Source organism: Malus sylvestris, chromosome 16 (genome assembly GCF_916048215.2).
Source record: "Malus sylvestris chromosome 16, drMalSylv7.2, whole genome shotgun sequence".
In the NCBI taxonomy this organism is placed as follows: domain Eukaryota; kingdom Viridiplantae; phylum Streptophyta; class Magnoliopsida; order Rosales; family Rosaceae; genus Malus; species Malus sylvestris.
In genome coordinates, this window is record NC_062275.1 from 14,634,737 (window position 1) to 14,657,147 (window position 22,411).

The 22,411-nt window shown below is 36.0% G+C and overlaps 2 protein-coding genes across 2 annotated transcripts; one reads left to right on the forward strand and one right to left on the reverse strand.

The window, feature by feature from the left end:
- The first annotated feature begins 16,341 nt into the window (after positions 1 to 16,341).
- LOC126608533 (probable galacturonosyltransferase-like 4) lies at positions 16,342 to 17,756 on the forward strand. The gene has a single exon (XM_050276475.1). The coding sequence runs from the start codon at positions 16,375 to 16,377 to the stop codon at positions 17,425 to 17,427; it is 1,053 nt and encodes a 350-aa protein (XP_050132432.1). The 5' UTR covers positions 16,342 to 16,374; the 3' UTR covers positions 17,428 to 17,756.
- Positions 17,732 to 22,410, reverse strand: LOC126608532 (AP-5 complex subunit mu). The gene is made up of 8 exons (XM_050276474.1): positions 22,181 to 22,410; positions 21,618 to 21,764; positions 20,907 to 21,218; positions 20,183 to 20,475; positions 19,150 to 20,045; positions 18,736 to 18,792; positions 18,535 to 18,582; positions 17,732 to 18,189 (listed from the first exon to the last, which is right to left on the reverse strand). Exons 1-8 carry the CDS (start codon positions 22,246 to 22,248, stop codon positions 18,118 to 18,120), a joined length of 1,893 nt encoding a protein of 630 aa, XP_050132431.1. The 5' UTR covers positions 22,249 to 22,410; the 3' UTR covers positions 17,732 to 18,117.
- Position 22,411: the final 1 nt, after the last annotated feature.

The window sequence follows — 22,411 nt, forward strand, 5'->3', positions numbered from 1 at the left end:
TTAAATCCAAATGGCATAATAAGCAACTCAAAATGTCCTTCTAGACAAGTAAAAGTTGTCCACTCAATTGATTCTTCTGCTAATCGTATTTGCCAAAATCTTGATTTACAATCAAATTTACTAAAATATTTACTCTCTTGAATTTTATTTATAAACTCATCCTTATTTGGTAATTTATAACTATCTGCATATGTATTATCATTTAGCTCTAAATGTTTTCTCACAATAAATGTTGTTAATCTATGTCTAGACTTAGAGGGTCCAATTAGTTTCAAATTTAACTACTTTTTTACTTGTTGCTCAAACTCTTGTTTATCTAATAAACTACAAGGCATATCAGCTGTCTTAATGGTTAAATTTGGGCTAATTATATCTAATTTTGCTAATATTTTATTTTTACTCCAATGTAACTGTGGGTATTCTGCTATGATTGTTTGTTCTGCTAATTGTAATAATTCTTCTAAACTCTTTGGTCTATCTAACTATAATATTTCTTTACGGGTTCCTTCTTCTAAAATCGGATATTCATGTTCAAATATTTCTTCATTGAACTCTTCTATATTATTATGCTCATCATTTTCTTTTGAGTTTTCTAAATAATAACTATCTTGACTACTAGATTCTTCCATACTTATACTTTTGTATGCTTCTACAGTATCACTTTGATTTGTTATTGTTATTCCTCTCTTGAAAAATGTTATGCTAGGATTCATAAACCAAAAATCTTGTAAACTTTTCAAAAAGTTTAAACCTAAAATAAATGGATATGATCCTACAAGTGAAACAAATATTAATGGTAAATTAAATTGTTGTTTTTATACTTTAATACACTCATTATTAATGCAATGTGTTAAATAAACTAGTCTCTCATCAAACTGTGTTATTCTCATTGGTTTTGCTAATTTTTATCTATATTTTTCTGGTACTAACTCTGCTCTTACTACACTATCTGTACTTCCCGTATCTATCATAGCTGTTGTTTGTATTTTGTGTTCTTTTGCTATTTCTATTTCACAATTTATGGTAGTTAAAGAACTACTTTTGTGATAACCCGTCCCTAATTTTATGATTTTATAAATTTTAAAAGTATGAATTGACCAAAATGCCCATTGAGGCGAATTGCTGACTTTCGTTGACCATCTTTTTGTGATGCGTACAAGTTACTATTTTATCGTATTCTCGAAGTACTCAATGGTACGAACAAGTGGGCACAAGCGGAATCGAAACCGGAGTTACTATTAAGATTTTACAAACTTACGATGTTCAAGGGCATTTTGGTAAATCCATAATTATAGATAAATACCCTTTATGATTATAATAATTTTTGTAGGATTTTTTGCATGGTGGGACCCATCCACGCGAGTCTCCTATCCCTCTTGTCCCCGTGTCTTTCCTACCCGCTATCCTAGTTATCTTTTTTTTTTTTTTTCAAACTCTCTATCTTTCACTAAGATTCTCTTCCTTTCTCTCTCATATTTCATTCCTCCTTTCTCCCTCATTTCTCTGTTTTTGCAGATACCAGCAAAACACCACCACTCGCCACTTCGACAAGATCCCATATTACGAAACTAACACCGACGACATCCACGTGTTACTCCCCATCTCAAACTCTCTAAAACTCTCTCATCTCAAACTCTCTATGCACTCCCCGTGCACAGTAACACCCAACCACTACCACACGATTACTTCAGCAAGTTAAATCATTGGACCACCACCGCGCCTTGTCCTTCCTTATCTTTGTTAAGCTCATACCCTAAACATCAAACCCAAGCGTGGAACTTGCACTGCACAGTGGCCATTGCCACTATTCATCATCTTATTCGATGAGTTCTCATTGATTCCGACCAAGATAGGTCTCAGGAACATTCTTTTTCCCATTCTTTTCTATGTTTGTGGAAGATTTTAGGGTTTTGAACTTGTTTTGGTAAGGTTTGGTGACCGAAAGGACAAAATGAAGTTTTTTTAGTTTTCTGGAATTTGAACCGTGGCCATTTGACCACTTTCAGACCAATTTTCTGGCAAACTCTGACCATGACTCGACCTTAAATGGGTATAGATCTATTCACTGCATTCCTAACTTTATTTAGGTTTTTGAATCACGAATTTTGGTTGAGAAATGAGCTCGTTTGAAGCTCTGAAAGTAAGGTCTGCAACCTGTAAAAACTATAGGTTTCGTGAAGAATGCATGTAGGCGCACGTGGGAAGCCACATCGTGGTGGCTTGTGGCTGCCAGTGTAGCCACCTTATGGCGGCGCATGCAATGGCGCGTGGAGGAACCCAAGGTCTTTCTTTAGGTTTCTCGACGTGTCGAATCTAAATTCACCCTCCATTTTTTGAAATTCGACAGTTTTAAAATAGTTCCTTTATTAGCCGTACTTTGTACGAAAAATGCGTACGTTAGTACATTATATATTTACGTTAATGGTTTCATTTCTAGGTGAAACGCATCACAAAGATCTTCGAAACCCGCGAGGCAGGTTCAACCCGACAACACGATCTGTGAGTGGGTCTTTTCTTTGATACACACACACACACACACACACACACACATATATACATATATTTATTTACTTTCCATATATACATCTAATAATGAATTTTCTCTATGATTGTCGTAATTAAATTAACATTTATAGGAAATGACATAACTGTGAGAATTAGGAAATCACTGTGAGAATTAGGAAATCACTATAAATCTTACATGATGCCTAAATTAAGTTTACGGCTATGAATAATATTATGTTGACTAGAATTATCGAATCACTGTGACATGACTACATTTATGTTATCTACTCATCGTTTGCTGCACCAGTGTTAGTACTCGCCCGGGCCTGGACCAGTCTTTCACCTGTATGTGCACATCGCACCGTACGCTCACTTTGGATCCATTGTAGGTGCCAATCATGTCCTAGATTGCTATAGGCAATTAGGACTCGTATGTGTTACGCATAGCGTTAGTCTTCATGTGATTGTAGTACTAGAGCGTATATCATTGTTACACCCAGTCTTGTTCATGTCAGAATATCTCTGCATGAACTCATGTGTTAGCATATGTCGATGAGCACTAGATATGATATGTTTATTTATGTGAGAATATGTGATTACGGATGTTAGGTATTTATTTACGAAAGTTTGTGACGTATTACATTTCTTGAGATACTGCTAGCTCTGGTAAGTATTTTCATACTATATGTAGTATGTATATTTTGGAAACTATACTTGTTTTATGGTGAGAGGTTATAATATTTTCAAAAAGGTTTTTATAGAACATTTAATTTTAGTACCACTCACCCTTGTTTTTCGCCCTCCAAGTTTTAGTAGTTGAGCATTCGTGTCGACGAGGATTCTTCGAAAATCCTGGTATAGGTGGTTACCTTAGATGGTATAATTCTTATCCTACTTAACTGTACTTTACTTATGCTCTGACATCACGTGTGAAATGGGTTCGTTCCCGCTCATAAGCGCACTCTTATATTTAGGCACCTTTAGGTTTAAATTTATTCACCTTTTTCATATCATTACACTTTATGGCTTCGTCACGCTCCTGGTGACGGCTAGCACAACTCGATTCGGAGTCCATGTGGACATTTCGGATCGGGGTTTGTCAGTTTAGTATTAGAGCATAAGTTTGGGCAATATTGCATTCATCACACGTGTGATGTAAGCATTCTCGGTTCTTGAGCTTAATTTTTTAATCTTGCCACCTCGTCAAGCACGAAAAATATGTTAACTTTTTCTAAGCTTTGAGTAACTTAGACGACCTAGGGACATTTTAGAAGCGACCACCTTTAGGTTTTAAATAAAGAGCCTTCATGCCAAGGAAAATCCCAATTTGGAGACGAGTTCATAGCCCTAAAGCAAGGCTAATGTATTGATAATTGTATGGCACCAGAGATTTACCAATCAATCCTTCTACCATCTAGTCATTTTTACCAACCCTTTCGAGTTAGGAAACCAATAATTGTTTTGATTCCTCGGTATTATCCGTTAGGATATCATCTATCAGAATTCCTATGAAGTTTACATTCGTCAAGATTCCATAAATGTCTTGAGTGACAACCTAGTGCTAAAGTGGTAGCACTCGACGGAAGATCATCTAAGGGACAACCACTTTTGGTCCCCAATGGCACTAATCTTTTCAAATGCACAAACGATCATTCCGAATCTTCGGGAGGAAGATCGGAAGAAATGTCTTGAACGACAACTTGGTCCTAAAGTGGTAACACTCAATGGAAGATCATCTGGGGAACATCCATTTTTGGTCCCTGATGGCACTAATCTTTTCAAATTCACAAGTGGTCATTACGGATCTTCGGGAGGAAGGTCGACTTCCGTTTAAGTTCGTTCTAAAGTAGATCATTAGGAAATTCCTTTTTCCGGCCTTAGGACATTCCAACCAATACTAGTTTTGCAAATTTCTTTTGATGATTTAATCGTCATTTCTATTAGTATAGGCATGGGAGTACGAGTTATTATACTTATAGTTAGTAGAAATCCCCGTGTAGTGAGTATTTTCCCTAAAATCAACAGAACCACCTCATAGGACCAGTTCCTTACCAACCATCCGAAATCATCTGCCTGAGCGAGCTCTAACCTGTAATCAGCCTACGATGACACTACTAATTGACGATATTGTCCGATATCCGGGAACTATCAACCAGTATTCAGGCGATATGATTTCTGATACCGGACATAGGTACTAGTATCTAGGAATGATACCTTTATGCCCAAACACCGGTTCACAATTTCAGGGTAGCGAACAATAACAAAATATCATATGTGCGTTAATTAGCGACACGACTGATAGACTGATTAACAATGACTACCTGAGCCGAAGAAATTAAAATCATGAAAACTTAAGAGTAAGCCTTGTATTAGGATAGTAAATTCATAGTTGTATTAACCATATTACCCAGTTGGGTAACCAAACATTCTCGACCAGTCATTCTTGTGGTCATATCCACCGACAAATATTAAAATTGGAGCATGAGTTAATTCCCACTATAAAAGCAAATTGAGTATCAAGAAAGCTGTGAAGACCTACTATACATGTTGTAGAGAAAAAAGTAGTATGGTATGTTTCGAGGACGTATACTTTTGGCGTCATTTCTTAAAATTTTACTTGGATATCACCAAATGGTGAAGTGAAATACACCATCGATCCACTTTCTTGTACTACACCAGTTTTCTTTGTCTTTCAAACAACTCATACATCATTTAGAGAACTTGGTTACAAAAGCTTACCAATTAGGAATTTACCTAACCAAACACCTTACCTTGGGAACCTCAACCCTATCCACGAAGGTGAAAGGCTGAACCTTAAGATCGTATCTAGATTTTAGCAACTCCATCGGGTGACAATTAAAACCGTTAACCCCAACTTCGAAATGATGGTCTACCAGACCAACCTTTTGGGCCAAGTTTTATTCCATAACCTGACGAATTCGTAGTAGTCTTACAGACGACTTTCTCACCTATCCCAGCAACGAGATTCAATTTTCTAAACACCAACAATCAACTTATTACCATGTTCCTTAGAGGTTAACTTGGTACTTTTCTTGTGAGACGTGATCTCAACAGACAACGTTCTTTTCATTTTCCCAAAATGTTGTAACTACAGAATTTGAAATCCTCACAAAGTGTTGTGAAATATGTGATATCTTTGGCCTTGTCAATAATAAGTGGGGGTTTATTAGCGATTTTTCAGCTATAGTGTTTTTCCTCACTTGTGGACCGAGGAACGTTACTTTAGTTTGTGTTGGATATGAATAAAATTTTTGACAACCTAAGTGTTGTCTCTTCCCGAGCATTATTCTTACAATTTTCGATGACGTCGATAATTTGGAAATCCACGATAACATTTTCTCTGATTGATTTGGCTGGGTAGATGCAGCTTGGTGGGGTATCACTTATGTTTCCCAACAATTGGAATCGTATGAAATGAACCACCTTACTCATGAGTTAGAGTCAACAGTTGTCATCTTTACTTGAAAATCGAATGACGTTTCTCTATAGAGAAATATGTCCAAAATCTTTATCAACCCTAGACTTCTCAAATACATCTTCAATTGAAATGAATTAGATTTCTGACATTGGTAATGGAAAAACCAAATCAATATCTATGATTGCACCCTCGTGTATCACCCTAGTTGTGCAAACGTAATTATTGTTTACCACTGCAAAAGACATATCTACCCTTGAACATTTCCAGCCTTTTCTATCCCATTCCAGTTGGAGTTCACAAGCATCAATTTGATGTTATTTACAAATCATCAAGAAAATTGTTCGAGTGGTTATAATCACTTAATGTATCCAAATGCAACTGGGGAATATCACCATAAACTCTCGGTACGAGATATCTTGTACATGTGGAGATTATGATGATGTTTCGGTGATTATAGATCGACTTGACAAATCAACCCACTTTCCATTGGTCCAGAGGGACTACATTTTTTACCACTTGGTAAAATTTACTCATTCTTAAATTTATCGAATTTTTTGACAAATCGATCAGTATCTACTTTGACTATGATTCCATATTCAGCCTTTGTGCCAGAAGGCACTCCAGTCAACCTTGGGTACATGTCTACCCTATTGCACTTCGTATTATTTTGAATCCGATAGAATGTCTAGAAGAACTGTTGATATTGGAATTGCAATTGTACCCATTAATTTCTCAATTACCCAACAAATACTCTGCTAAGAAATCTTTACCGTTGGTAATTGAATATTCCAAAAGCTACCATTGTAGCGAGATGTCATGCATTAATTCCAGTTACCTTGTATTCTAGATTTGATGGACTTGTTTGACCCTCAAATTCTTGATTGTTCTTTTAGCCTTCTCGACATAGTTTTCGTTAAATCTAAGGGAAGTTCACAATGAATTGGCTCGCCAAGATATTTTTGAACTACATTGTTTGGCTACATGGTGTGTATGTCACTAATGTGTCTCACTGTGATGCGCGTTTTAGTTCCAAGTCCTGGGAAGTCTTCTTGAAGGCCATACGTACTAAGTTTTTGTCCAATACCACATTTCACCCTCAGATTAATAGCTAGTCTGAACGAACTATCCGGACCTTTGTGGCATGTTGAATTTATCCGTTCTATTGTTTTAGCATGATTTTAGTAGACACTTATCTTTGTTAGAGTTGTGTGTGATTGCAGTTACACTTTTGGTTTTTGAGTATGACACCATTTGAGACGTGGTAGAAAGACTTCATGCATAGTGTATGATTGACAGACGAGTATTGCGAACAGGTATTCGAATGATTGAGTTTAAGATGTAGCAAATTGTGAGCTATTAACGATGTCGCCCAAGAGAGTAGTACGTGAGCGCGATCGAGCGCTAATCATTCGATTTGTATGTATTTCCCAATGAGGGGCAAGATGGTAATATTGCACCATCAAGAATTTTTTGCTTGCTTATTAAGACAACAGTGAGCTGTCTTTATCGCGAGCTGTTGACCGTAATATCGATAACTTATTTGTTGCAATCGTTAAGCAAGTGAACAAGTAGGCCTGTTTACATTGGCATTTTTATTTATTTATTTATTTAATTATTGTTTGGGCTTGACCCAAAGGTACTACACACTTATCTTCAGAGTACGTGACTCAATGAGTGCATAGGTGAAAAATATTCTATGTTCAGTTTTAATTTTAGTACAATTATTTTAACTTTACGTTATTATATATATGTATTTTGACGTGATGTTATTATACATATATAAATATTTTCGACTTTATGCTTTTATAAAAAGTATTATATTATAGTATTGTACTAAAGGAGAAGGAAAAGATGAGTATAGAGGCATGAGAGAGGAATCATTGCACTCCGATCGCGTTGGAATGACATTCTCTTTCATACAACTGCTCTAACTTGATATCTTCTCTACATTTTTTTTTTTTTGCTGTCTTTTCACTATTTTTGTATAACAAATGATTTCAAATTTCGAGGACGAAATTTTTTTAAGGTTGGTAGATTTTGACAACCCATCCCTAATTTTATGATTTTATAAATTTTAAAAGTGTGAATTGACCAAAATGCCCCTTGAGGTGAACTCGTAGGCGTAAGCGAAATTGAAACCGGAGTTACGGTTAAAATTTTACGGACTTACGATGTTCAAGGGCATTTTGGTAAATCTATAATTCTAGATAAATACCTTTATTATTTTAATAATTTTTGTAGGATTTTCTGCAGGGTGGGACCCACCCACATGGGTCTTCTATCCCTTTTGTCCCTGTGTCCTTCCTACCCACTATCCCAGTTATCTCTCTCATTTTTTTTTTCAAACTCTTTCTCTCTCACTAAGACTCTCTTCCTCTCTCATATTTCATTCCCCATTTCTCCCTCATTTCTATGTTTTTGTAAAGACCAACAAAGCACTACCACTTGCCATTCCAGCTAGATCCCGTATCATGGAACTAACACCGACGACAACCACGTGTTGCTCCCCATCTCAAACTCTCTAAAACTCTCTCATCTCAAACTCTCTCTACACTCCCTGTGCACAGTAACACAGAAGCACCACCACACGATTACTCCGGCAAGTTAGACCATCGAACCACCATCGCGCCTTGTCCTTCCTTATCTCTGTTAAGCTTAGACCTTGAACATCAAACCCAGGGGTGGAGCTTGCATTGCACAGTGGCCATTGCCATGGTTCATCATCATCTCCGATGAGTTCTCGTCGATTCCGACCAAGGTAAGCCTCAACAACACTTTTTTTCCCTTCATTTTTTATGTTTGTGGAAGATCTTAAGGTTTTAAACTTGTTTTGGTAGGGTTTAATGACTAAAAAGACAAAATGAAGTTTTTCTGGTATTCTAAAATTTGAACCGTGATCATCCAACCATTTTCGACCACTTTTTTGGCGAACTCCGACAATGACTCGACCTCAAATAGGTATAGATCTATTCCCTGCATTCCTAACTTTATTTAGGTTTTTGAATCATGGATTTTGGTTGAGAAATGAACTTATTTGGAGCTCTGAAAGTAAGGCCTGTAACCTGCAAAAGCTGCATGTTTCGTGAAAAAAACGCGTGGGCACGCGTGTGAAGCCATAGCGTGGTGGCGAATGGCTGCCAGTGTAGCCATCTTGTGGCAGCACGTGGCAGCGCGTGGCAGAACCCGAGGTCCCTTCTTAGGTTTCTCGACATGCCGAATCCGAATCCGCCCTCTGTTTTCGAAATTCGACAATTTTAAAATAGTTCCTTTATTAGCCGTATTTTGTACGAAAAACTTGTTTATACGTTAGTACGTTATATATTTACGTTAATGGTTTCATTTCTAGGTGAAACGCATCGCAAAGATCTTCGAAACCCGTGAGGCAGGTTCGACTTGATGACATGATCTGTGAGTGGGTCTTTTCTTTGATATATATACATATATTTATTTACTTTCCATATATACATCTAATAATGAATTTTCTCTACGACTATTGTAATTAAATTAACATTTATAGGAAATGACGTAACGGTGAGAATTAGGAAATCACTATAAATCTTACCGGATGCCTTAATTAAGTTTACGGCTATGAATACTATTATGTTGACTAGAATTATTGAATCACTGTGGCATGACTGCATTTATGTTATTTGCTCATCGTTTGCAGCACCGGTGTTAGTACTCACCCAGGCTAGAGCCAGTCTTTCACGTGTATGTTCACATCACACCGTACGTTCACTTTGGATCCATTGTAGGTGCCAGTCCTGTCCTAGATTGCTATAGGAAATTATGACTCGTATGTGCTGCGCATAACGCTAGTCTTCCTATGATTGTAGTACTAGAGCGTATATCATTGCTACACCCAGTCTTGTTCATGATAGAATATCTCTGCATGAACTTGTGTGTCAGCATATGTCGATGAGCACTAGATATGATATGTTATTTATGCAAGAATATGTGATTACAGACATCAGGTGTTTATTTACAAAAGTTTGTGACGTATTACATTTCTTGAGATACTGCTAGCTCTGGTAAGTATTTTAATACTATACGTAGTATGTATATTTTGGAAACTATACTTGTTTTACGGTGAGGGGTTATAATGTTTTCAAAAAGGTTTTTATAAAACTTTATTTTTAGGCCCACTCACCCTTGTTTTTCGCCCCTCCAGGTTTTAGTGGTTGAGCATTCATGTCGACGAGGATTCTTGGCAAATAATGGTATAGGTGGTTACCTTAGATGGTATGATTCTCATTCTACCTTACTGTATTTTACTTATACTCTGACATCACATGTGAAATGGGTTATTCCCGTTCACAATCACGCTCTTATATTTAGGCACCCTTAGGTTTAAATTTATTCACCTTTTCCACATCATTACACTTTATGGCTTCGTCACCCTCCTGGTGACGGCCAGCACAGCTCGATTCGGAGTCCAGGTGGACATTTCGGATCAGGGTGTGTCAATTTTTTTGTTTTTCTATACTATGAATAGTATTTCCTAATATTTCAGTATTTTCTTGTAATTCTGCTGAATTAACTTCCAATAATATATTATTATAACACTTTTCACACAATATTGAATATGTATTATAATATTTATTTGCAACTAACATGCTACACTTATGACATTTTTATGGCCAACCTAAATTTATATATTTATACTCTTCTTCATGTTGTTCTTCTATGAATGCACACATATACTTTTCTAAATAACCATATGAACTACTTGAATCTTCTGAGTTTGAAACTATCATATTTTTACTTTTTATACTGTAAATACTCTCATTATCACTTAAATAATCTAAACTATATATTGATTGAATATCTCCATCTTCTTCTAACTTAAGCAACTCCATCAAATGTACTTTTTCTATCGGCTTTTTACCTAATTTTGGACATTTATGTCTAATTTATCCAACTTCTCCACATAAATAACATTTACAACTACTCTTATCTTTTGGTGCTTTATATTTTCTAATCCAATGTCTACCACTTCTTTTCCTAAATTGTTTTGGAATATATTTTCTCTTCCTAAATGTTCTTGAAGGTCTTATGCTAAAATTCTTATATTGTTTGTATGGTTTGTAAGACTTATATTTCTTTTTGTATATTTTCTTATACTTATTTTTCTTGTGATAGCCATACTGTTGTGGTAAATTTATATTTTTATAACTCATATAAAATTGTTTCCTAATTTATCTCTTAGCTTTTATTTGGCTACACTCTTGTCTAAATATGTCATATACATTTTGAATTCTAGGTCCTATTGCAATATCATTTTTCTTTGGATGCTTTTGCTATTCATTCCAAATCTTTTTACCTATTGGTCCTTTTATTTTTGTCATATAAGTATCTAATAAATTAATATTACTAATTATACCTGTTCTTCCTAAATATTTAAAGAAATCTAATGTATACTCAGCTATATATTGTAAATCACAAATTCGTATTTGTTCTAAATTTCTAATTGCTCTTATTTGTTCATGTTCGCTTTTGTCATCTAACCTATTATGATCTAAAAATTCTTACTTTATTAAAGTAATAAAACCATCAATATTAAAATACGTTTTAGTTGCTCTAGAATTTGAATTTTCCATGATTGAAAATAATAAAAAACTAAACCATTTAAAGTATGCTCAAAATAATCTAACATATTTTGTGAATTACTAAAATCTAACATTAATGCTACATGTACGCAACATTTTTCCCATCTGTCAACTTATCTCCCAATCTTGTGGATCTACATTATCTAAGTTTAATATATTACTTGCTATATTAATTTGTTTTAATCCTCTTAAATATGAAATCCTATTTTTTTTCTAGATGGTTTCATCATACTTTCTTCAGTGTAATCTACTCCTGCTTATTCATTATATTGTTCATTTGTTTGTCTCAAAAATTGTTGATTAGTTCTACCTACATATTTTCTACTCCTAATGTACTACTTTCTTCTGTTGGATAACGTTCTACTTTCAACTCTAATAAATTATTATATTCTTTTTATCCTAAAATATGTTCTGCTCCTATTTCTAAAATTAATTTTTTTCATCTCTTCATCTGAAATTCTATAAAGTCCTAATTCATATGTCTTATATTTTTCTAAGTATTGTTCTTCATCTAAATGATTGATATCTTCTATAAGCTTATCTACAATATGATCAAAAAATTTCTCTACTAAATTAATATCTAAACTATCAAAATCCGTATGAATACTTTCATTTTCAATTTCACTCTCATCATCTTCTATATTTTCTAATAGCTTATAATTACTAAATCTATTTGTTGCTTCACCTATACTAGTTTCATATATATGTACTCTATTTGGTTGTCGATTTCTTGCTATTTGTAAATTAGGTAATATCCATTGAATTCCTTCTAAATAGCTATTATCTACGGGTTTTGCTTCTGTCATATTTACATGCTTACTACCAAATGTTTGAACTAAATTTTAAAATTCTAAATTAAACTTATGATTATATTTATCAGACACATTACCAATATACATTAAGCTAATACACAAATTTTTATACTCTCATTTCATATTATAATTTTTTGTTCTTATACTTACTTTAATATATTTACTAAATTCATTTATTGTCATAACATAATTTGGCATACATCCTATAACTGCTAAGTTTGAACTTAAGTCGACTTCAGCTGTTGTTATTGCTGCTTGTTGGTGATGATCTCATCTATCATCATATATATATACTAGAACTTTTGTGCTGACTTGTACTCTAGTTAATCTTGCTATTCCAATTAAGATTGTTCCTATGTAAATCTGACTGAAATGTGATTTTCTCAAATGGGTAACTGCTTCTTTACTAAGTAAATTAAGTGTAACTTCTTTATCAATACAACTAACTTCATGTTGACTGGTGCTACTTACAATTCTACTTCTATTTTTCAAATAAACCTAATTGATACAAATTATATTTATTTCTCTGTGTTCTCTCAAAACTATCTTCAGCTCCAACTACTTCTTTTTTATTTTCTCCTAAAGAGTTTTATTTTCTATTATCAAAATGATTTATCTTAGGTCTTCTAATATGATTATTTGTACTCAAAGTTAAATTTTTTTATTTTTCTAACAAACATGGTGGAAGTGATGAAGATGCGTTATGTAAAACTTGATTTATTTCTGCTATTTGTTCCTCAACTTGATCTAATTTTTCAGCTATTAAAACTAATTGGATAATTAAATTATTTTGTCTAATAGGAATATTACTACTAGCTACTAGTGTTGAAAAATCTGTTAAACATATTGGTTCTTTATCTAACTTACTAATTTCTTTCAAAGCTTGGATTTATTTTCTATTAGTTCTATAATCAGTTATTAAACTAATAATCTGTCTATTTTATTATGCAACTTATTTACTTGTTTACTCAAATTTTTTTGTACTAATTGAATTTTTTGAACTTCTAATTTTAATTGCTCAACTATCTCTAGCTATCTAAGTTCTACATGCTTAGGCTTACTATCTATGAAGTCAATAATCTCTTTTATCTCTTTTTTGCTAGGAAACCTTTGAATATTATTATTATTATCTTTTAACTGAGATGTAATATAATCTAAATTTTGTCTAATTGTTTTTGTGGAATTTTTCTGAAAATGTTATAACAACTAGTTTAACAAATGATTATGCTTATTATTTTCTAATTTTATATTTTCTGCTTGATTAATAATAAGATCTACAATACTATTGGTTGTGGATTTTCTTCACTATGTAAAATATGATTATGCTTTCTTAATGGAAAATAACGAACTAAACTATTTTGGTCTAAGTTTATTTTTCTTTTTTGTGGTTCGTTAATTTTTAAATTAAGATAATCTATCATAAACTACTGACACACCCCGTCCCGAAGGAGGGCATGTTGGCCGTCACGTGAGAGTGACGTAACCATTTACACATTTCGGAAGCTTTAAAGATACAATTACTAAGATGTAACACCCGAGGGTGAATCCTACTTTTGTGAATTATGTCAGAACACCGTTGGATTCCTCGTGGCCACCAAAGCTCTGCTATCTTGAACCTGGAGGGGCGCAAAACAAAGTTGAGTGGGTCAGTAAAACAAAGTTTTTCGAAAACCTTATCTCTTTTCAAAGGTTCTAACCCCTCGCCGTAAAACCTGTAACTTTCCCAGGAATATAAAAATATAATTACTTATCTCAAAACCAGCTCAGAAATAGTGATATGTGAATTATATGCCATGCCAAAATATATATATCTCATCAAATCATATAAGTAACTCATGCCAAACAATATGTCAACCGGATCCACCTATAGTGGCCTGTACGGTTGAATCTATAGCTCATAATCAATCTCATCAATCTTATCTAGCCGGAGTCATCGCAAGTGACATGTACGGTACTACACTGCACACGAGTTGGAACCCCTGAAAAGGTTTGTGCGACTAAATTGGGTGAAATATAGTTATGCTCACGCTATCCTCTCCTGATAGCTATGCGATAAATCGCTAGTCACCCCCGCACCATATGCTCACATTTGGATCCAATTTAGGTGCATGTCGTATAGACCATTAGAGGTGGTTCCACCGTAGCACGATATTGTCCGCTTTGGGCTTACCATTCCCTCACGGTTTTGTTTTTGGGAACTCACGAGCAACTTCCCAGTGAGTCACCCATCTTGGGAGTGCTCTGGCCTCATTCTCGCTTAACTACGAAGTTCCTACGGAACCCGGATGTGACAACTACAGTCTACATTTCTCTAAAGTTACAGCTAACTAGTTTTTTAGAAACTCTCTTTCTTCTCTCAAGGTCTCTAAAGTTTGATCTGTTGCTCTTTTTGCTTCTAAAACTCTATGCTACACTTCTATGTTATTATATTTGGTAATAAATGAATGGTGTTCATGATAACCAAGATAAAACTTATGCTTCTTCAAAGTCTTACTAATTCTTTTGGATATATATATATATATATGCTAATATTCTCTTTATGCTAGTTATAGTTGGGTGTCTAGGATAATAAATACCTGGTGGTTGTGGTTGACAAGGTCTACAAGGACAATAATATCTATTGTTCATACAAAATTAAACAAGTGTGTAATATCAGTTGTGTTAATGACTTCCATCCTCAATATACTTTACTATTATAATTATACTATTAAAATGTTAAACTTGGTTCTAATACCAAATTCGTAAAGCAAAGGCTTGGTTAAATAGTCAGATGGTGATTATAACAACTAGACGTAAAACCTTGCACATAGAACTTGACATGTTTCAGCATGACGGTCACTTACAATGCAAGTATAAGGCCTTAACATCTGAACTCAGAGGTACCCTAGTTAATGTCCAGTTATTTGTATGCCAAGCATTCAACTAAGTTTAGCAGGTTAATATTATAACTACAATAGTGTTTTCCTATTTTAGACTAGAAGTTTAATTAAACAAATACACTAAAGAAAGAAAGATAACTTACTTAAGGCTTAGAGATTTCTTGAATATGTACACTTGAACTTTTATTGATATGTAAAATGTTTACAAAGAGAAGTGTTTACAAGAAAGAGTTTACAAAGGATGTTAGGAAGGCTTCGGATGCTTGAGTGTATGAAGATTGAAGAATGGTGTGACTATAGTGTGTTTTTGCATGGGAGGAAATGCTCCTTTATATACAAATCAATTTCCTAAGCGACAGAACAACTTTTCAAAAAGCAAACAACTATTTACAACTTTTTTGAATAGTAACTTTGCATTATTTCTGAAAACTGTCGGTGTCATTGTTTCTAAAAGTGGACTGTTATTTGTCTTCTTTTGCTTTTGTTTTGAACGGCATGTGGACTTCTTGCATGCCTTGTCTCCTGGATCTCATGCCCATACTTTATTATCTTTTGCATTTAGTTGTTGTTTGAAGGTTTTCAAGGGCAACTTTGACATTTTTGAAATTATTTGTCCTTATGGTTAAATGAAAGTTTTTGAAGGTGTTTTGGACAGTTTTTCATTTTTTTTTTAATCAAAAGCTCGAACACTCTTATGGGTAGTAAAAATATAAACATAAGAATAATTTATGCGCACCATGTTTCACCTCTTGCATCTTTTTTATTTCATTCTAGCTATTAAGCTGAATAAATAAATACATCAAAGGCTAATATTAACAAAGGAAGTGCAGAAGGTGAAAAACAAGTATGCAAAACGTGAAATTGGGTATGCACCTGTACTTTTTGGGTTATTTTTTACATTGTCAACACCTAACTAAGATCATCCAAATTTGCCACAAATAGAAAGAAAAAAAAAATGACCCCTTTCGACTTTTCGGCAACCCAAAATACTCGGAGATTTTCTCTCTACCAACTTCTCACATCCAAAAACCCCCAATTTCTAATGTTTCAAATCGCTTCCGTTGCCTACGTCTTTAGAGACAACCTCCCAAAAGTCCCCAAAATAATAATACCAAAACACCTTTGACAGGATGGCCTTGTTGAGTACTCCAACCTCTCTCCCAATACTCCTTGGCCTCCTGTCCATCCTCCTCTTCCACCCCATCACCACCACTTCCGGCATTCGCCTAGGCTTTGTTCCCCGTCCCTCCCCTGACCTTCCCGTCTTCCGTGAAGCGCCTGCCTTCCGAAATGGCGAGCAATGTGGCTCCGAAAATGCGGATGGCATCCATGTTGCCATGACCCTAGATGCCAATTACATTCGCGGCACAATGGCTGCCGTATTCTCTTTGTTGCAACACTCGGCATGCCCTGCAAATCTCTACTTTCACTTCCTCTCCGCGCATACGACGCCCAAGTTCTTTTCCAGCATAAAGTCTACGTTCCCTTACTTGAACTTCAAGACGTATGCCTTTGATTCGGACCGGGTTCGCGGGAAGATATCAAAATCTATAAGACAAGCATTGGATCGGCCTATGAATTATGCTAGAATCTATCTTGCTGACATCCTTCCGAATGAGATGAGACGTGTTATATACTTGGACTCGGACCTCGTTGTGGTGGATGACATTGCCAAGCTATGGAGTGTGGACATGGAAGATATGGTGGTGGCTGCACCGGAATATTGCCGGGCAAATTTCACAGAGTATTTCACTAACGCATTTTGGTGTGACCAGGATTTGTCGAAGACGTTCCAAGGAAGAAACCCGTGTTATTTCAACACAGGAGTGATGGTGGTGGATGTGGATAAATGGAGGAAAGGAGGGTATACACAGAAGGTTGAGGAGTGGATGGCGTTGCAAAAGCGAAAGAGGCTATACCATTTGGGGTCTCTGCCGCCCTTTTTGCTGCTTTTGGCCGGAAACATCAAGGCTGTGGATCACCGGTGGAACCAGCATGGCTTAGGAGGTGACAACTTTGAAGGAAGGTGTAGGAGCCTCCACCCTGGTCCCATTAGTCTTTTGCACTGGAGCGGGAAGGGTAAGCCATGGTTGAGGTTGGACTCCCGGAAGCCATGCACCGTCGATCATCTCTGGGCACCATACGATCTCTACCATTCGTCGAGACACTTTCTGGAAGAATAAGAGAGAAGAAAGTTGAACCATGAAGAGAGAGCATGAAAGGAGATAAAATGCAGAGTCATGAACCATGCACATCATAACACAGTCCTTGAATGGAGTGTGTTCCGAGGAGGCAAACTTCGCGATGAGATCTCGGGTTCTCCGTGCCTTTGATGTCATTTTCGTCCGCTGGCTCGTGCGAAGAAGTTGGGGCCTGGATGGCAAAAATTTGTTGCCAAGAGTAGACCATCCAACTTGTAAATGGCCATTTGAAGGCTTCTTTGTATGGTTAGGAACCTGTAAATTCTTGTGTTTCAAGGAACAAATGTAAAGGAATGACAATTTGTCGAAAACTGCCTTTCAAACCAATAATATTCATGTAATTAACAGCATATAAGCAAGGACGGGTAGATTGGCTTCTCTTCCAACACTAAATAAAATTACGAGTGATCTATTCAGAAACTTTAAAACGCCATTTCATAACAAATCAGACCATAAACTTGACCTCCCTTCTTTTTAACACCATCTCTAGCAAAGAACAAAGGTTTACGCCCATTAATGCCAAAATAGGAGGTCCGAAATTTGAAAAATCCGTCCCCCCAGCACACATCGGACTTTAAAACACGGATCTGGTGTACTCGGATTACATAAAGAGAGCATTCTTGATCCCTGAATTTACATTTTATATTCCTGGGTTGCCATCCATATCCATCCCTATACTTTTGCTACAGCAACAGAAGGGCACCTACCCAACGTATTCCACAAAATATAATCCCCAGAAGTAACCTGTTTAACAAGTGAAAAGGAACAATGGATTGACAAGTATACTCAACTTTCACATTTAAACAATGAAATTGCTACTATTAGAAGAAACAAGAAACCAAGGAGAATTTTACTTTCACAGGTTATGAAACAATCATTGGTCCATCTGTAGCATTGCCATGACTACATATAATATACTTATGCTAGTTTATATATGATGAGCACAAGTCAAACAAGAAGATGCAAAAATGAACTGCTATGGACAGTGACGTCAGCAAACATTTTCTAACAATTTTTCAGCAGCATGCATTCTCAGAGTAATACAAGTATATCAAGCCTGAAGATAGGGAAGTCTGAGGAAAAACCCACCTGAGTAGAGAACTCCACTGGTGCTTTAACGGTTGGATAAATGCTTACCTGCGTGTAGAAGAAACAATTAAGAAAGCCAGCAAACAAAAAATACAAGTAAATATGAGCTAAATACAACAAGAATATTCCTCTTCTTGCCTATCCCTGGGTTCGTGTAACGAAACAGGCCATGACAGGAGAATTAAAGGAAGCAAAACTTACAGATTTTGGATCTGATGACATTCCAGACAATGAAGCCCCAACAATCTTGAACGACACCTGTAAACATGAGTCAGGAAACGCCATCTTCTGTTAAAGCTAGGTCTTCAATAAATGCTTAAACACTTTAAAGTACAAAGGTGTGCTTGACTGACACAGACAAAATATACACTTGACAAAATTTGTATTATCATTACTATTTTAGTATTCAATCCACATAGACACTGGCAAGAGTATAATAACAATAACAGAGAACAAAACCAATGAAACCAAATTTAAATCCGAATATTTGATCGATATAATGGAAGCCATATCTCTAATTTGTAATTTCTAACAGACTTTTTTGGATAAGACATCACTCTCTGTTGCAAGAAATCCCAACTGATTTTGAGAAAAAAACAAAGACAAAGCAAGTACCTTGGCATAATTGTATGCATGCCAGCAAAATGGCTCCTCCAAATCAGCTGGATGAAGATCCTTGCTCATTTTTTCCGTTAGGAACTCATCTACATTTACCATATTATTATTGTTACCATCTGTCTCAATATCGCTGTCTTCATCAGCTATGCTTCCAAAGGCTGAACTAGAGGTAGGTGATTTTTGAGGTTTCCATGGTGCAAACTGAACTTTCCCAGGGAAAGTTGCCTCAATACTTTTGGTGAGGCCCCTCCCACCTGTGACAATCTTCCATTCCACAGAATGGTCTGTAGTGGAAACCATTCCAACCGATGGAGTGCCATCAAAAGATACAACCCTTCTTGTTGGAAAAGGCATAGTCACAGTACAAAACTCCATAGCAAGAGGAGACTTGTATCCATCCATTAGCCGTAATTTGAATAAGAAATCACCTTTGTCTTCGGAGACCATAGACAACTGGTAAAATCCTTTTATGGGTGGTCCAAGACCACAAACTGCTTGGTAACGCATTAGAACAAAATTACCTAACGGGGGTGAAAATATCACAGCTTGCTTATCAGCACCTTGTTCTGGAACTTGAACACAAGGATGAAATGATAAAACTTCAATGTGATCTGCATTCAACCCTATTAAGGGGAAGGTCACATCGGGCAATCCTTCTAATTCTGCTCGGCAATTTATTTGACCAGAAATTGATATACTATCTGGAATCTCGTCTCGATCATACAAAGCAGCTTGGACAGTCTCATGAACTGAGAACAGTATTCTCTGCCTTCCTTTGTATAGGTAAGGCTTCCAAGCAGGTTGCTTCAGATCTGCAGGAGGAAGATCTGACGAAGAAAAGCCATTAACCCTAATGGAAAGAATATTGGGGAAGCTCAAATCCAACGGTGTTCCTATATGTACAATCAGCAAGCACATAAGACACTAAACCAGCAACAGGTCATAGTAAAGGTGAACCACTAAATTGTCAATAGCGATAATGATAATAAAAAAAATCCAAGATGAGAAATACATAGTAAGAAGTACCAACCAAAGGGCATTGAACTACTTATGAAAGTTCGGAGAGCATCTTTATCTAAAGGCCTAGAACCAGTCTTGAGAGCATCTGATGTAACAGTTCCTGTTGCTGCAATGCCGGAAGGGGTTGAGGATGCAACTGGTGCAGCTACAGGTTTCGCCCTTGAGGAGATGCTTGATATTCCTATGCTGCCAGTTAGTGAGTCTAACAATCCTCCGACAGATGGGGATGCACTTACGACCACTTCAGGTTCCGCCACATCACCAATTATTATGTCACCAATAGCATGTGCCACCATAAAAGCACTAGGGGATAACAAAAAAGAAAAATAACTGCTTAATGTTTTTAAAGAAAGTCGCACGTTCCATTTACACAGTTGATTCAATATATACTTTAGAGTTCATATAAACATGCAATGCCAGCCCCTTGAAAATGTAATGGAGGAAAGGGAAACGTTGCAAAAAAACAGGAAAGGAAAAAAATTGGAATCAGTGCATCCCATCAATAGAAAGCAAAACGGAATGTGCAAGGTTTTAAATTTACACAAACATCTGGGACACACTAATCTCATTTATGCATTTTTAATCTAATTTATGTGCCCTTCACGAGTTTAATTGAGGCACTGCTCATATGCCAATTTAAAAATTGATTTAAAAATACGGAGAGGAATGACAAAACAACTATGGTTTCTCGTATGATATTCTTCCTGAACGATATTGAAAGTAACTTACCATACCCTGTGATGGACGGAAGATCAAGCAGAATGGTAGATATACTGTCCTCCACTCCAACAGCATTGCCACAATCAGATCTATTACATAACTTTACAAATGCCTTTAAATGCCTGGGCTCCACCATAGGCAATACAAGGATGCAATAATGGCCCTTTGTGTGCAAGATTAAAGGCCAGAGCAGATTATCGTCCCCTCCCTCTTCATTGCTAATGTAAATTCCTATGATATGACGTGTGATTGGATCATCAACCCAAGAATCTGAGCCTTCAGCTGACTGACTTACGCGTACCCCAAACCCACGAAGAGACCCCTCCCTACATGCATAAAAAGCAAATTCTAGTAACATTGACAAATAAAAAACATAGTGATAAAGTTACCATAATCTACAGAAGGAGGGATACAACAATTATAATGAGAAAATCACTTTTAATAACATAATACAAGAAACCCATAAAACCCAAACAAGCGCGAGAGTGAGAGTGAGGTAACAGAGAAAAACTACATACTAGATGTAAGTCACAAAACTAACATGTTCAAACAAACGAAGACGTTTTAGCACATTAGTTGTGATTCAATCAACCAGGCTAATAAAATCTGATAGTTCAAGATGTACAATTTTAGCAAAATACATATTCACATGATTTTTATAGAAACAGCCCAAGAAAAAGAAACAAGAGAAAAAAGTGACATAGCAGAAATGAATCTCAACTGACCTTCTTTTTCTATCTACAAATGCGGCGGCTAACTCTGAATCACTAGGAAGTAAAGGAAAGACACTCGAATTAAGACCACCCTCGGCCGAAATCTCGTTCTCACTCTTGCAAACCCCCCTCCACCGCTTCTCTACCACTGGAAACCTCCTGAGTAGTAAAAATCACAAAACAAAACCAAATTCAGCAAAACTCAGATTTTATAAATCCCTGTTTGGCTGCCAAGAAACACAACCATAGATCCCAGTTATCAATCATAGCTTCCGTACACCAATACACAAACTCCTCTAACAAATTAGTTAGCTTTACTCAATCAAATTAATAATTTTTGGTAAAAAAAAAAAAAAAAAACAATAACAACAACAATTTGTATGTTGCTGAATTTTCCTCAGGAGCAAATTAGGGCGTAGGATTTCAAAACCCCCAATATCTAGGGTTACCAAATTCGAATCGAATTTGGAATTTTGAAGCAGAATTGTATCTAAGATTAGCTCGTTGTGGTTGTGCAATATAATAGATGGATAGATATGGAGAGAGGGTAGCGTGAGAATGTGTTCGGAGAGGACCTGGAGAAAACGACGGCGTCGAGACTGTTGAGGATCCAGATGGCTCTGATGCTGCAACCTCCGGTCATGGCTTCTCTCAGCAACTGATTATCCGTCAGAAGACAGCGTCACACACCTCTGCGGGTTCCGGAAATGTTAAATCTTCGACTCACTGTTTTAAATTCCGTCACTACGCCGTCGTTTCAATCTAGTTATTCTTTTTCATTTTTCTCTTGGGGAAGCAACAAGAGA

Excerpts from the sequence above, each read along its gene's own strand:
- LOC126608533 (XM_050276475.1), top strand. The coding sequence starts at position 16,375 with ATGGCCTTGTTGAGTACTCCAACCTCTCTCCCAATACTCCTTGGCCTC.
- LOC126608532 (XM_050276474.1), bottom strand. The coding sequence starts at position 22,248 with ATGACCGGAGGTTGCAGCATCAGAGCCATCTGGATCCTCAACAGTCTC. Across the intron at positions 21,765-22,180 it reads GACGCCGTCGTTTTCTCCAG|GAGGTTTCCAGTGGTAGAGA; the intron begins GTCCTCTCCGAA and ends TTTACTACTCAG. Across the intron at positions 18,583-18,735 it reads TGTCATCAGATCCAAAATCT|GTAAGCATTTATCCAACCGT; the intron begins GTAAGTTTTGCT and ends TTCTACACGCAG.